Raw genomic sequence first — 17,289 nt, 5'->3', positions numbered from 1 at the left:
CCCCCCCCCCCCCCCCCCCTTCTTTGGGAGGTTAGAGGTTGTGGAGAGAATGGCAGCAGGTAGGAGGTGGCTTGTTTTGCTCAAAGGCACTTCAGCAGTGTGTCTTCATCCTACTGCTACTACTGCAGGCAGCTCCACTGACCGTGTGTCTGTCGGTCTGTTTGTGTCTGGTTTAAAGCGGGGAATGTTCAGATGTGTGTGTGCACATATGCTTTGGTGTACTGTTATATATATGTGTGTGTGTGTGTGTGTGTGTTTGTGTGTGTGTGTGTGTGTGTGTGTGTCGGGCCCCCACAGAAAGCCCCTCTTTGTGTTGTGTCGGAGGCAGCCTTCCTAATCAGGGGTCATTACATGAGGTTAGTGCGGGGGTCTCCAGGGAGAGGAGAGGGGATCAGAGCCCAGATTAGACCCAGCCAACCCCTCGCCATCCCTGGGCACCGGGGCAACGAAACCTGACCCCACCCCCAGAAATACCCCCCCACCACCACCACCACCACCTTCCACGGTGGATCGAGAGAGAGAGAGGTTTACCGGAAGTGCTCTGCTTCTTGTTCTCCTCATTCTGGTCCTGTGTGTGTGTGTGTGTTTATATCATTGACTTTGTGTGCATCAAGTGTGTGTGTGTGTGTGTGTGTGTGTGTGTGTGTGAGACAGAGAGAGAAAGAGAGGAAGGTATGTGCCCCGGGGATAAGGGGATAATAGGAGGGAGAGGTAAGTGGCTGATTACCTGAAATGGTCCTGGCACAGAAAAGAGAGAGAGAGAAAGAGAAGAAGCAAGAGGATGGAGGAGAGAGGGAGAGAAAGAAGGTGGAAAAGAGAGAGAGAGAGAGAGAGTGAGAGAGAGAAAATGGACAGAGTGAGGGAGGAATCACAGAAATTAAGCAGAGAAGATACGAAAAAAATGGGTAATCAAAGGTGGGCGGTATTGACAGGAATCTCTCTCTCTCTCTCTCTCTCTCTACGTAGATGAGTGGAGGAGAGGATGGAGTGATTGGGGGGTGGGGGGGGGGGGGGGGGGGGGGGGGGGGGGGGGGGGGGGGGGGGGGGGGGCTTGTTCTCACGCTTCAGTAGCCAGAACGCTGCTGATAAGAGCGAGAGAGCGGGATAGTTTTACACTGATACTCTCTCTCTCTCTCTTTCTGTGTGTGTGTGTGTGTGTGTGTGTGTCCCACCTCTCTGACTGTGTCCCCCTGCACTTGCCGCCCTGTGTGTTTGTCACCTTTGACCTTAATCGACCCTCAAACGTGATGCCGACACGATCACCAAACGTCTACAACGTGTGTGTGTGTGTGTGTGTGTGTCGGCGCGAGTACTCACCTTCCTCCTCTTGCGGTGGATGTCTCCGATGCTGTTGGCGAGCGAGTTGGGTCCCAGCAGCGTGGAGGTGCTCTGAGGCCAGTCCACCGTCACCAGCGTGTGTTCGCCCATCAGCACCTTGCGGACGTTCTCGGCGCCCGTCACTCGGATCAGCGGGCGACCCAGGAGATGAGTCTTGAACACGTTGCCGTATTTCTGTCTCCGCGACGCGTGGAAGCCCGAACCCTGGACAGAGAAGGAGACGTTGTGGATCAGTCTCAGAGCTCGACAGGTTTTAAATATGAGTTCAGTAACTCGTCTTAAGATCTTTTCCATTATTAATAAATAACCGTCCCTGAGAGGTTGTGGATAATAATCGATATCAGTGATTTCTGAATCCACACCTCACTTTTAACCCGTCAAACATCAACTAATATTGGCATAAATCTCTCATACATACAAGGGCTGGTTTTTGAGAGGATGCTTGGGTGGAGAGAGAGAGAGAGAGAGAGAGAGAGTCGACAATGATGATGAGAGTTTGGCCGAACAGTGGAATTTCCCTTCACCGGCAGAGACGTACAGAAGGTGTGAGGAGACATTGTTTCGAGGAAATCCCCAAACACTCCACCCTGTTTTAGAAACGCTTTTCCTGTCCCTTCGGTGGATGGAGATCCCCACCCCCCCCGACCCAACCCATACCCCACCCACCCGCCCCTCACTGACTGTTTTGTCTTTGCTCAGATTGACTTTAAGAAAACAAAAAAACGGACACGGCAGAAACTTCATCCCAAACACTTAAATACCACTAGCTGAGGTGAATTCATCATTCTCCTCTTCATCCTCAACGAATCTGATATTCCTACAAGCAGCCGCATGACGGTGGTTTTGCTAACCAAGCAGAAAACTGCCTGAACCCTCCGACGCTGCTTCCACCAGTCAGATAGTTTAAGCTCCACGGCGATTTCTTACGACTGATTTTTTATGCTCGCCATTAATTTAAGCCTTTAGGATCTGACCTTCACTCCAGCTTTGATCTTCAAACCTAAAAGCTCTGAGTACGTATTTTTTTTTCTCTCTCTGTGGTTTGGGGCCCAAACAGACCATTTCTGGTGAGTCCATTCCCGTACCGCATCCCCCCCCCCGCCGCCGCCGCCGCCGCCGCCTCCTCTCTCCTGAATCCACCCCTCCACATGCAAAAAGTTACTGATGTTTCAATCATCTGGAGCTCTCGGAGAAAAAGTAAACTTCTACGCTGAAGGAATAGCGGACTGCAGATGTTTAAGGAGCCACATATACATCAGGTTAATTCAATGAAATCTGATTTAAGTTGCCTTCAGGACGCGATGCCTTCAGGGAGCTCAGCTCTAACATCTACCCCCAGAACAGTTGAGGTTAAAGGTTCTCCAAACATTTTCAGCTCAGGCTTCGAGAACAGTAAATGAGATTTCTCATCCAGAGCGAAGGAATGAAAGAAGATCCTGATGTGGCTCCTGGTGGGTTTGATCAGTCTCAGCCTCCGCTCATCCTTTTTTTCCCCAGCTACTGCCACTCCAAATATTGTTCTTCTACTTCAACAACTTTGATGTAAATCAACTACTAACACATTTACTGGACGCAAATACACATGAGAGATGCTTTAATCCTTCCTCCGCCTCAGAAGTTCCCGACCTTTTTTAGCACCTGTGACCCCTGCAAATGAAAATACCACTTTAGGGGTCCCAAGCCTCAGATTAGGAACAACTGGGCTCTTCCAGGACCTTTCTGAAATTAACCGTTCATAAATTTAATACGAGTTGTAACTATCACTTCTGTCATAATTGTGGCACCACCTATTTTTATATTTTAGGAGGTAAGAAGAAGAAAGACAAAAGGGTGATTAACATGAGCAGGAGCAGAACAGTAACGAGCACTGAGAGGAAAAGATGCTAAAAAAAAAAAAAAAAAGTCTTATAACGCTTCAGACTTTCTTGCCGCTGAGGATTCAGATTACATCTTTGTTCCTTTTTTCACACTGGGACCCACCAGAAGAGGCCGCACAGCCCATTTCGGGCCCCCGCCCCACAGTTTGAGCAGCGCGGCTGTCAGTAAACCCCCAGAGGACCGGAGCTGGAGTCAGTTAGCGAGCTGACCTGAGTTCAGCTTTGACGCTGACCTCTAAACGGTCCGGGTCATGGCAGAGCGAGAGGGAGCCGACCCCAGAACTGTAAATGGGCTGTTTGAGTGAAAAGAATATATATCAGCCGGAGGGCAGCTTACTGTGTTACACACACACACACACACACACACACATAGTGAATACACACCAAGTCTCGCAGACAAACGCATCATTCACAACCAAACACACACACATACAGTAAAAGCACACATGCATGTACGCATAAAGACACTCAATTGCATAAATGTGGTCATGCATGTTCACACACACACACACACACACACACACACACACACACACACACACACACACACACACACACAAATTCATAAACTTCACCCCCAAAAAAAATGTGCAAAGCAAACAAACACGCAGAGGCCTAAACTGCAAATTGCCGTGACAACACTAACTGGTTTGACCCCAGTTTACTCCTGGGGAAAGAGATATGTACGACTGTGAGACACACACACACACACACACACACACACACACACATATATATATCCTCACCCACGGGTAACATATGTAAACACACGGGCCAAAGAAGCAGGACTATGAGGTGCTGTAAAAAAAGTTTGGTTTGACATTTATACAAGAGAGAGAGATTAAGTTTCTCTCAGTGTCTCTTGATCTCGCGTGTACGAGAGAGCAAACGTTTCTCTTTCTGTCTCCTTTTATTCTGACTGTGTGTGTGTGTGTTTGTGTGTGTGTGTGTGTGTGTGTGTGTGTGTGTGTGAGGGTGTATGAATCATAATTTTATGTCTGTGTTCAGTTATGTACAGTTTGTGTGTGTGTGTGTGAATGTGGAGTTCTTTCAGCAGCTAATTTTAGCAGGTAGTTTGTTTCCTGTTGGAGACACACCTCTCTCGCAGCGGTGGTGCTTTCTGTTCGAGTGCGTGTGTGTGTGTGTGTGTGTGTGTGTGTGTGTGCAGAAACACAACTTCATCTCCACCAGTTTATGTTCACAGTGCTTCTGGTTTACGGTGTAATTTCGAGTCCTGCAGTGAAGCCTTGATACATTTATCACAATCAAATCAAATAAAAAAAAAAGAAAGTTGCTTCAGTTGCCAAGAACAGTTAAAATGAAGGAAGTGTTCAAACAAAGTATTTAACTGACTACCTGCTCATTCACTGCGAGGACGGAATATCAACCAGAAACTGTGGATTTAGTGTTTCCTTATATTATCACGTCGTTCTCCCAGTGATAACAGGAAAGTTAGCTGCTTCTTCTTCATCTAATAATGGTCAAAATCGCATCTGCAGAGGCCGACGAACGCCGACTTGTAGTCTTCTGTTTGACCCCCTCCCCGCCCGCCTGGTAAACGGCTCATGTTTTACCCGCAAACGACAAGTAAAACTGGTCTCCATGTGCAGGGGCCTACAACGTGCATCACAGGAAGCCGTGTTCCCTTTATGTGGCGAGGCGGAAAATAAGGGAGTGGAGGTTCGAGGCGGCTGTTCGAGCAAGTCTGACTTCCTGTCACTGACCTGCAATTAACCTTTAATTGACCCGTAACCACGATCTCTCCCTGTGCTCAACCTAACGTTTTAGTCTCTTAGCCGTAACTGTGCCTTCACCACATAACCACGACCTTTCTCTAACCCTTGATTAACCGTCGTTGTCACGGGCGTTCGTAGAGAGTCGCAGCTTTACATTGGATGTAAAATATTGTTAGCATTGACCGTAATCCACAGCTGTGTGTCATTGTTCTTGGTCGCCATGTTGGTCAGTTTCCACCGATCGTAGCCCTTCCCCTTCGCTGATGATGATGATGATGATTATGATGTTCGCCATGTTTGGTATTTTGAGGCTTTATTCACACAAAGATTAATTCCTTCAGGGAAATTATTTGAAAAAGAGGTCCAAGAAACCAAAAACTCTGCAGTCTCGTTTCTAGCTTCCTCGTCTCGTTCCCGGCGGTTGCAGCTCATCTCTTCCTCCCCTCCGTTGCGACAAACCTCACATCTTAACATTTCTCTGTGTGAACTTGACCTAAATTGAGCACAGATGCCTCGGCCTCTCTGCAGCTCTGTTAGTTGTTTCATGTTGCTTTGAAAACTATGATTGCCAGACTGCTTTTATAGATGAAAAATGCTGCTAATTAGCATTCGGGCCCGACGCGCCCCACCTTCTGTAGCTTGTGTTTTGTAATTGCGCTTAAGCTGCTTAAGACCTTTTCATGAGGTGTTGACATTATTTCATCCGCGCTGTAGATTTTCTTTTTAAGTGTTTCTATAAAAAAAAAAAAATGTTGCACAAATCACATCCTGTCTAATAGCTGCATTGCATTGTGGTCCATGTTAAGACGCCTCTAGGAAGCAGATGTCCTTTCCAGGGGATAATGTTAGATCGCTGAAACATTTTCTATCATCATATTTCGGTCTAGTTACTGGAAAGAGGCCTTAAGTGTGAGCAGTTCGCACTGATTTCAGTTTCTTTTTCTCTCTCTGTTGGTCTGTCTGGGTACAAACTGTTGACCTGAACTGTTTTCACAGCTCCTGTACACTTCCTCTTTTTACTGTGGCATGCACACACTCACACACACACATTAACACACACACACCAGGTCGCCGGCTGGCCTCTGGAGCCCTCGGGGTGTGTGTGTGTGTGTGTGTGTGTGTGTGTGTGTGTGTGTGTGTTAGAGTGGGGTTGTTTTCCAAGCTACATTTTGCTGCCACATGGATGTAGAGTGGTTTAGTATGTCTGCCTGGCAGGCCTGCTCTCACACACACACACACACACACACATTAGCAGGGAGTTCCTCAGGCAGCCAGACAAGGCTCCCTTTCACACTCCAAGATACAGCATCAGATTGGGTCGATTGTGTACTTTCTTTGGTGTGTGTGTGTGTGTGTGTGCAGCTATGTGCATTATGTGTGTATCTCTTCATACATTTTCTCTTTCCATTTCTCTCTATTTTCTTTCTCACACACACACACACACACACACACACACTCATTTTGGCGGGATACTGAGGGCTTTCATTTGTCATATTCCCTGCAAGAAAACGGAAAAAAAATTGTGCCTAAAACAAAAAAGTTACACTAAAATACAGTGTGTGTGTGTGTGTTTGTGCGTGTGTGCCAGGGGTGTGGTCTGGATGACATTTAGCTTAAAAGGTGAGAAGTGTACACCCCCCCCCACCCCCAAAACCTGGCATAACACACACACACTCTCACACACACACACACACACACAGAGAGAGAGCAAGCATGGAAAAGTTGTGATGTAATGACGCCACACTTCTCTTGCAGGAGAACACGTACATAACCGCATACGGGATCGCAGCACACACACACACACACACACATACAAGGAGTCACAAATGTCGCCGCGGAGACGCAGGCGTCACAGCTTCACACTGATTGCGCAGGCTGAAACACACACACACACACCCCCGCCACCCCACCCCCAAAACCTCAGTGAAGCGAAGGAGCCTTCACTGTAAACACAGTTAGTTTCATGAAGAAAAAAAAAAAAACCAAAAACCAAAATTGCTACCACAACATTACGGCTGATTTTACCGCCGAGGTCACAGGCAACAAACTCTGATGTGAGCTGAAAACCATAAAGAGGTTTCTCTTAATGATGGCGGGCATAAAGTTTTAAAGCTTCTTTTTTTTTTTTTGTCTTGTGGATATGTTACCTAGCAACTGAGAGAAGTACAAGCTGGCGGTGGAGGCACAAAACATGATGTGTGTGTGTGTGTGTGTGTGTGTGTGTCGAAGGGTGACACCACTGCACTGCAGCCAGGAATGGGAGCACACAGGGAAGGACTCGCTCTGTTCGCTCATGTGAACTTTGTGCAGGTGGTGCAGTTCGCTGTGAATCCTAAAGCCGGTGTTCGACTCTTCCGCCCTCCCTTCGTTATGAAGCTGAATTTCTCTCGTTGCAGTTCAAGCGTCGCGACTTTCGGTGCCTCATCGTGTTGTTTTCATTAAAACAGCCAATCAAAACACTAATGTCACTTAGCTTGACTTTCATTTGGGTTCAGTGCAAAAAAGTTCGTCAGATTTACCGTGATCAAAAACCTAATACATTTTTTTCTAGATTTGTGAAATTATATTATAATGAAAAAAAATTACTGCTCTCTTTAAAAAAAAAAAGTGACATCAACTTCATGACATTTTTTCAAATCCACAAAGCAAACATGCGTAGTTTCACATTCACTGGTTCACTGGGAGAATCAGCAGCTTGGACTTTTTCTCTATTAAACTTTTTTATTTTTTAACACGCCGGGGTGTTGACGTGCAACAAAAGCCCCAAGCCAGATCTGAACCGGGGGAATTCACGGCCTCGGGATGCAAATCTTATTTTATTTTTTTTTTAACCACTGAATCTCTTCTCCTTTCAACAAAGTTAGCAGCTTCACGCTTCCTCACTTTTTATTCTGCTTTGACGTCTTCTGTCGCGAGGGGAAAAAAAATCTGACTTTGCTCCGACTGGTTTTTCTACCACTTTCCGTCCGTCGCTCCCCGTTCTCTTTTTAAGCTAAAGATAAAAGTGACATCGGCAGGTTGAGAGCAGCGAACGCAGCTACAAACTGGACCCCGAGGCGTTATTAGGTGTAAAATACTGCACAGATTTAGATTTACTGTAGGATCAGAGCTGTGGTTAAAGTGTAAGCTTGGAATAAAGGCAGAGCTGAGGTCGTCTCAGGGTTAAAGGTTGTGTAGATACAACTGAGGAATAGGGTTTAATAACAAATGTCCCTAATGTATAGTGCTTTTAACTTGGTGTGTGTGTGTGTGTCTGCCGTCGGGACAGGGCCGTACTTGTAACCAGCTTCTACAGAGTCCCTTTTATATTTTTTGAACAGAGATTTATCAGATATTTTACAAGAACCTCAATAAAGGGGCGAGAGAGAGAGAGAGAGAGGTGAGGGAGGGGGAGGGGGTTCTGTGAGGATTTTCCACACACGCCATCCAAACATTTTCTCACACACACACACACACACACACACACACACACAATCTTTCACTTACACATTCCCACACTTAAAATTTCTCACACACACCAACACAATCGCAAAAAATCTTATACAATCTCCCTGTCTCCCTCTTTTTCTACAAACACACACACACACACACACACACACAATCTTTCACTTACACATTCCCACACTTAAAATTTCTCACACACACCAACACAATCGCAAAAAATCTTATACAATCTCCCTGTCTCACTCTTTTTCTACAAACACACACTCCCCTGACACACACACACACACACACACACACACACTGTCCGTGCAGGGCTAGCTAGTGCGTCGACCGTGCTAAAAATACCCCCGTCTGTTCTGTTGGGGTTGGCCTGGGGGCGAACCTGGGCCCGGGCTTATAAATGTCCTCTTTGTAGCGCAGTGGAAATGTCCAACAAATGACTCTTTTATTAGGGCAAGACAAAAAAACACAGCTAATTATGTTTACTCAGATCAATGCCGTGGCTCAACCGGCACACACACACACACACACACACACACACACATCGGCTAGCTGAGGGGACAGCGAGAGTGTGTGTGTGTGTGTGGAGGGAGAGACAGTGAACATATAGAGCAGTTTTTGAACAGAAATATTAGGGCGATGTTCAGTGGGAAACAAAGGCTGCTGGGAAAACAGTAGCAGGAAATGACTGACAGCGCCTATGAACACAGCAAAGACAAGTAATTCACTGGGTCAGACGTATGTGTCCTGCTGCTACTTGGCAATTAAAGAGCAAAAACAAGACAGAGGATACAGTAAGTGATAATATTAGGATGAAAAATTTGAAATTTAAAGAAGGATTTTTACAGGAAGTGTGGCTGAAGTTCGCTGCTAAACTTCCTCAAATGTTTTGTCGTCCACCAGAGGAAGTTCTTTGTCTTCAGAGGGATGCACTTACAATTACTGCTGACACCTAGACCTTAATTTAACCTAATATACACCAGATTCTTTCACATATACATCCACAGATTAACGCATGTGCACGACAACTGGATGTTGTATGATGTTGTTGTGGATTTCAAGCAGTTCGTCTGTGGTACAGTATAAAAATGAATTAACAAGCCACTTGAAAGTTTCCTTTAAATTCTTGCTTTGTATTAATTTGCAGTGATGTAAAGGTCATCCAGACTAAAGGAAAATTACAAGGTTCGTCCGACCCGGGTCTTATCTTCACAGCTTTAAAGCAATCACTGATGATAACATCAGATGCTTTGCAGAGGGTTCAGAGACGGGGCGACTCTTTCTGTTTAGAAAAGCAACATGAGCCTTATATGAATTTCTCAAAAAGGTTAAAATTGGGAATCAAACAAAAGCTAAACATTCAAAATTACCTGTGACTTCAAGCTGCATTGCAGATCGTCTTGCACTGAGTCACTGTTTTTTCTTTTTAACGTCTGTGGGTCACTATCGCTTCAGCTCTGTTTACACTTTTTACACGCTTTTTTTTTATCAAGTCATTTATTGATTCAGACTTAAGAAATGGAAGAGGAGAGATGCAAATCACTGACTGGTTATTTTCTGTCATTGCAGGTGGTGGATGGTGCGTGTGCAGCCGCAGTGAGTGAGGGCGACGCGAGGTTGTTCTTTTGTCGGCGTCCGTGAGGGAGCAGGTGGGTCAAACGTCATGAAAAGTAACAGCAACGATGATCAAAACTAGGAATGTCGTGGTCATTTAAAAAGAAAAGCTTGAACAGAAGAAGATCTGCATGATGAAAAAGAAACGAAATCTGAAATGACTGACAGACGATTATTTTTGAGGGGAAATACGGTGCAGAAAGAAAAAAAAAAATGTGCCAAAGTTTGTCAGAAAGTTGAATCTCGAGGAAATAAAGTAAAGGTTAAAAATGAAAAAGCAGCAACAGCATCAGCCGAGAAGAACGAGAGAGAGGAAACGAGGTCAAAGGCTGTGAGGGAATTCCTTCTTTCTTTTCAGCTGTCAATCATTCAGCCAGTGCCAGAGATACCAAGGAACCAGTGTGTGAGTCTTTATGTGTGTGTGTGTGTGTGAGATTGTGTGTTTGAATGGTGCGATAGGTCCTCGACTTGACAATGGACCCCGTCCCTTTGCGGTCACGCCACCACATCAGAGAGACAGAGAGGGCAGGAGAAAGAGAAGGAACAAGAGTAAAAGGCGAGAGGAGGGGGGAGGGGGGGGGAGGAAGGAAGGAAGTAAAGAGGGAAAGAGGAAGAAGAGGAGGAAGAGAGAGACGAAGAGTGAAACGGAGGGAACGAGAAAAGAGAAAGTGTGAAAGGCGGAGGCGCCAGAAACGGAGCGAGAGAAAGCGAGCGCAGAGCGTGGCGGAGGAGGCGGAGAGATGGGAAGGGTGCTGGTTTGAAAAAAAAAAAGGACGGATTAAGGAAAAAGGGCTACGGATAGTTCAGCCAAAAAACAAGGAGAATAGAGAGAGAGAGAGAGAGAGAGAGAGAGAGAGAGAGGGAGAGCAGGAGAGAGAGGGAGAGAGAGGGCTGGCCCCTGACCCGGGGACATTATAGAAAGGGAGATTATGGTTGTTCAAAACTCTCTAAGCACTCACCCCGGGACCCCAGCTAATACGCTGACACACACACACACACACACACACACACACACACACACACACACTCGTACGTCAGCTACAGACACACAGTGTGGGACTGGACGAGAACATGCAGAGCTGTGGCGACGTTCTGCGAGGGCCGATACATCTCATCTAAATTATTACAAAACAAACAAAAACAAAGTGATGAAAACACGTTTTTTTAAAAATGAAACAATATATTTGTGATTTTCTTCTTCAGTAGGAACAAACAGATTTCGGTCGAGCGCCGCAAACGACAAAGCGACTTGGTGAAGTCTGGTAAAGGTGGTTTCGGTCTTCGTCGTATTGTGTTGACAGTAAAGAAAGTAAAGCATATGACACTAGCCTTAAGTACTTGAGCGTCGACACAAACACAACCCAGTTTATACCCAGTAAAAAACGCGACCTCTGTTTCACACACACATACTCACACTCATTGACAGAGGGGGAGCTTAACATTGGGCTCTATACTCGGCCCAGGACAAGAGTGCTGGACGAGGGAGCAGCGTGTTCTCGGGGTGAAAGAAGGGGCAAGGGAGACCGCTGCCAGCACCTCCTGCTAATCCGAACAAGAGGAGGAGGAGGAGGAGGAGGAGGAAGGCAGGGATGGATGGATGGATGGAGAAGAGTGGAAAATAAGAAGAAGGAGAGAGTGAAAAGATTAGTCTAGAGTGACGCTTTAACCCAAAAAATATATTTTCTGATTCACGTATTCTTGTCGCTGGATGTTTTTGCGATGCAGCTTCGGTCGTAGCGACTAAATTTAATATTAAATATTTCTGAGAGGACGAAATTTGAAAAAATAAAGCGATAGAAGGGAAGGGGAAGGGAAGGGGGAGGGTGAAAGAGGAAAAAGAACAGACGCGGGACAATGTGAGAAAGAAATTTAAATCTAGAAAGTTAGGACGGGTCGACGGAAGAGAGGAAAAGAAGAGATAAAATAGGCCGACAGAATGCAGTGAGGGAACATTAGAAGCAGAACTTTAAAAAGGTAAAATCGTCTAATTTTACGAACAAGAATCTGAGAAACGCTGCCAAGCTCTTGATTCTCCGTCAATAAATTAGACAAAATAGACAGAAAAGATGGAGGGAAGCTTGAAAATAAAAGGTTTCGCGGGGTGTGAGAAGAAGAGTCCTCGGAGGTTCAAGGGTCCTGCCTTGAATGTTAACACTGTTACACCACACACATATAAAGGGCTGCCCCTTGTGCCCGCTCAATGAACTATGTATCTCTCACCCAGCAAAAAAAACTAAAACACACACTTGCCAGTTCCCTGCCGCTCGAGAGGAAGAAAGGAAGGAAGGAAGAAAAAGAAAGAGTTAATCAATCAGCATTGTAATATGATCCATCTGAGCTCACACACACACACTTCTGTGCACGTGTGACGGCTGGACCGTGAGTCTAGCTGTGTGCACGCTACATCTACATACTCTGTATACGTGCGTCTGCTGCATGTTATATGTCTTTGTGTGCGTATACTCAAAGTCTTTCCATTTAGTGTGTGTGTGTGTGTGTGTGTCAGGACTGTGTAACCGCAGCTATGCAGCACACAGCGGGCTGGACCACAGTAATGGAACCTACTATAGATGAAGCCACCAGGCTTCACAATCCCTGCTCTGTCTGAGCTGGTTAAAGGCACAATCCGCCTAAAAAACAAAGGTCCCACATGTGCCGTAAACTACAGGCTCTCCCAGACGCTCGGCTGTCTTCAATCTGAAGGAAACACCGCGCGGCTTAAGGAGGGATTTTAACCACAGTTTGGTCACGACGAGAGGCTTTTTAAGATCTTGGAGAGTCTGTGTTCGTCTTAAGATACAAATTTACATTTGAGTTTGCAAAATGTTCCAATGTGCCGTTGATTACGCAGTTTGAGTTGGTTAAAGACACAAATGGGAACGGAAACGACTTGTTTCTCACTGTTTATTGTAAGATGTAAAAATCTTGTGGGTTTTTTTTTTTTTCCCAGCTTTAGCAAAACATTAAAGGACAATCCGACAAGTTAACGCCATAAACAATGTGCATAGCGATCAAAGAAAGCTGCCGTCAGATGGTACGTGTAACATCATCATTTTAATTTGAAAAGTAAGGCACACCAAATGGCTGGAATTTAGATGGTTTAAGTCCTAAGAACACAAAGTTATGAACGCGTCTCATAAATACGACTGCACTTGAAGGCACCGTGGGACAGAGGAGTGATTAAAGGACGAATTCACTTTAGAGTAGAAATAATTACCTGAGGTCAGTCCATTACTGTCTGAGTATTTCAGTCTGTAAATGTGCTACCAGAAAAAGCAGGAGACAGCAGGACAGGTGTAGAGGAAGAGGACGGAGGGAGGGAGAGGGAGAGAGAGGGGGAGAGAGAGAGAGAGAGCTGTCATCACTGTGTGTGATGAGGGAGTGTTTGGGCTGCAGGACTGTTATTACTCTGCCCACCATCATTTGCACTTCATCACTGCAAAACAGACAGAGACAAGAAGACAGGCTGGCAGACAGAAGGACAACGCATTAGTGTGTGTGTGTGTGTGTGTGTGTGTGTGTGTGTGTGTACAGTATGCATGCATGTGTGTGTGAGCGGACGCTAAAGTTTGTCAAACTGCTAAAAGCTAAATTTGACTAATTATAAAAGCAACAAACGATCACTGATAACACTCCCACACTCTGCATAGACATCAGTGTGTGTGTGTGTGTGTGTGTGTGTGTGTGCCAAACTTAAATCACACAAAACACACACACACACACGCAAGTCTCTGTTACAGTCTTGAGTCTCGGTGCCATGTCTTCATTTCCTCTGGTCTGACCCAGATTCAGTTCAGCCTGTCTGCACTGCATGTGTGTGTGTATTTGTGTGTATACGTGTAGTGTGTGTGTGTGTGTGTGTGTGTGTGTGTGTCTCTGTCTGTCTGAGAAGAAACTGTATCCAGAGGAGCAGATAAGTTTCCCCGGTAGATCAGGAGCAGCATCAGTGGACGTCTGAGACTGATTCTGTCTAACGGGGAAACTCGACTGACGGATGAGTGGAAGTCTGAAGAACTTCAATTCCCAGAATTCCTAGAACACAATATAAGTAACGCGTGCACTGTTTCAAAACTTTTAAAATTGACTCAACTATTAAATTTATTCGCGTCTGTGAACGCTGCACTTTGGCGACCCCGAGTGGCCGCAGGGGGTTTTTTAACGTTCAAAAGGTGACAGGGTTCATTACCCAGAAGTCCTCTCACGCTACCTCAGTGTACTGAGTATTTGACGTGAAAATCTACATATTACTATTATTTTTCCTAGCAAACGTGTTTCTACGTACAGGAAATATCGGAAATAATTGATGCCATTTTAAATTGTGTGTCGGAACGACGGCAGATATTGCAAATGAGAGCAGTTTTAAATATCATAACCTTCAGTTTACACGTGAATTAACCCTAAAAACGCTAGAACACAAAATATAAACAAACTGGTGGATGACGATTTTGCAGTTATACAGTATCTCAAAGAGACTTTTTTCTAATTCGGCCCGTCCCTTTTTATCTGTTATACTTCATTAAAAACATTTCACAGGACAGAGCCATGAGAACATTCTGGTAATTAAAATGAAAACTGTATAAATTCACTTGGATTTTAATGCCACCACACCTGTACATATAATCATGTGCATGTGTGCAGCCATATTGTGTTCACATGTGTGTGTGTGTCTGTGTGTGTGTGTGTGTGTGCACCTGTATGGAAAGCATGTGTGTAGCTGCATAAAGTATGCATGGATACCTAGTGGTGTGCGATTATGTGTGTGTACACAAAAATCTGCACCGTGTAGTTACTGACTCCATGCACGAGTGTGTGTGTGTGTGTGTGTGTGTGTGTGTGTGTGTGTGTTCCTGCTCGGTAGCGCTCCTGCTTGGCACCGTCCCCTCTGAAAGCCTCAGCTCCTAATGGGAGCAGACAGGTCTTTGGCAGAGTGACCATAAAACTATTTCTAACCAGCAGATCGCTTTAAAATGGATCCGTCACAAAAATGTGGCTCGGCCGCCGCTGCTGTGTGTGTTGAGGTAAAAATATACTGTATGTATATTTATACACACATTTAGACCCAAAGTGTGTTTATGTAGGTAAATCTGGAGGAGATGTCGGGGGGAGGGGGAGGTTGGGGGAGAAGGAGGGTGAAAGGACAAAAGAAAATGTGAGTAAAGAAAATAACAAAATAAGATGCATCCAGAAAAATTGGCAGTCGCCTCAGGACATATTACTTCATCTTACTTCAACTGCCCCTCGTTCACACACACACACACACTCCCACAAGTCTCCATAGATTTATAATAAAATATAAATGGCTGCTCGTCGTGATTAACCTACAGAGAGTGATCATATCATCACATCAGATTCATGCAGCTTTATAGGTCACCGTTTAGCTGCCAGACCTGTTTTGATTCACACTTTTATCGTAGCATTGTTTTCAGCCGCAGCAGAAACCCACTGTGCACCACCTGCTCGGCAACCGAACAGCTGTAACAAACACTGTTAGCGACCAGCTGGTGAACACAGCAGAGCATTTAGCAGCTAAAGAGCCAGATGTGTCCCTCAGGTGTTGGTGGAGACCGAAAACTGAGCTAAAAGAGAGGGACTGTTCTCTAGATGAAAGATGCGTAAATAAGAAACCGTTTGCTAGAGAGTTGTAAATTTAAAACGTAACGATGAAGTGATGATGATGATGTGTTCACAGCTTGTTTCTGCTGCCCCCATGTGGCCGAAAACAATCAAGTCATCGCAGGTTGAAGTGTTAAATACACAAACAAACAAACCAAGAGAAAACTTCATATATCATCAAACTGAACGATCAATAAGCCGTCAAGCTCAAATGACAAAATAGGTTGTGAGCGTTTTTGCTGAGCTGGCGCCCCCCACTGGTGAGACGATGACATAACATCAGTTTCTTTTAAAAAAAAAAATAAAAAAAAGTTTAGGCAAGTAAAAATGCTGTAACGTTAGAGAAAGATGGCCGTCGCAGTTAAAGGAGCCAACGTTGATCAGAAAATGGAGAAACAACAACGTGTAAGGTCGACCTACTGCTTTGCCACCGAGTGTAAACATCTGATGTATCTCGCCGGATCGACGCTGCTGTTTTGTGGAGAGGACAGTCACATTGTTTGCTTGGTCCCTTTAAAGGGAAATACCAGGAACATGTATTGTTTGTGTTGCATGTGGCTGCGTTCCTTTGCTCTGACTCTTAATCAAGACCACTCCGGTCTGAAAAACCCAACATCTGTCTCTTAATTTCTTAATTTCTTCAACTTAATCGAATGCTGTGTTCGCTTGGCGCGTTCATCCGTCTCTCTTTCCCAACTTTCCTCAGAGAGACGACGAGCTCGTCTGACATGTCGTCCCCGTGAGCAAATCAAGCAGCATGACCAGTAGCTGAGACATAAAACAGCATCTGGGCAGGAAGGGTCCCCCCCCCCCTCCCCCCCCTCAAATCTCCATCTCTGTCTGCCTCACTTTCCCACAGCGCAGATGATGATTAGGCTGCGGCCCCCTTGCATCTCCTGTCTGTCTCCATTTCTGTCTCATACAACAGTTTTTCATGAGGCATTCACTTCCTGACGGAGTCTTTAAGATCGGGTCAAGACCTCCTCGTCCCGGTCTCTCTGCTCAAAGAACTGGAAGGATCCACTCCCCCAGATTTGAGTGCACTTGTGTGGACATTTGGTCCTCATAAGTATAGACATGCACAGCCTTTTATTCCTCTGTCTGACTGACACCCCCCCCCCCCCCGCCACCACACCCACCCCCCCCCACCATAAACTTGGCCGTGGGTCCTCGGTTGCATTCCCGGAACGCGTCTCGCTCGTGTCAGATGTAAGGAGAGGAGCACCGCAAGTTCAAGCCCCGCACGCGGCCAACGTGCCTTCTGCTCGTCAAGCCCCTGCTTTACGCCCCCCACCCCCACCCCCCCCTCCCTTTTCTTGCTTCTCCCTCTCTCTCTCTCTCTCTCTCTCTCTCTCCCTCCCTCCACCAACACCCCTCAATCCTCTCTCTCGGGAACCATCAGTTCGCGCTGACAGCCTCCGCTCAGCGGCGGGGGCTTGCGTGCAGCCCGGTGGGGTCAAACCAGGAGCCTGACACTCTCTCCTCTCAGCTGAGAAAAAGTCCTTGTCACACACACACACACACACACACACACACACACATTTCTCTCTCTCTCTCTCTCCGCTGCTCTGAACATATGAACGCTGAAGTATAGTGCCTGAAACCACATGCAGCAGCTCCCTCTCCTCCCTCCTTCAGCCAGTCTCCTCGATAGAAGATCAATTCCC

At 45.9% G+C, this 17,289-nt stretch overlaps 1 protein-coding gene across 1 annotated transcript in view; it reads right to left on the bottom strand.

The window, feature by feature from the left end:
- LOC111233339 (cytochrome P450 26B1) overlaps positions 1 to 17,289 on the bottom strand; it is a 35,742-nt gene that overhangs the window by 15,980 nt on the left and 2,473 nt on the right. Inside the window, exon 2 of the mRNA XM_022761132.1 lies at positions 1,318 to 1,542. Coding sequence (XP_022616853.1) covers positions 1,318 to 1,542 — 225 coding nt within the window. The remainder of the gene's footprint in view (positions 1 to 1,317; positions 1,543 to 17,289) is intronic.

This window comes from Seriola dumerili, unplaced genomic scaffold (genome assembly GCF_002260705.1).
Source record: "Seriola dumerili isolate Sdu_G_001 unplaced genomic scaffold, Sdu_1.0 BDQW01000388.1, whole genome shotgun sequence".
Taxonomy (NCBI): domain Eukaryota; kingdom Metazoa; phylum Chordata; class Actinopteri; order Carangiformes; family Carangidae; genus Seriola; species Seriola dumerili.
The sequence above is the reverse complement of the archived record's forward strand: the minus strand, read 5'-3'. Positions and strand labels throughout refer to the sequence as shown.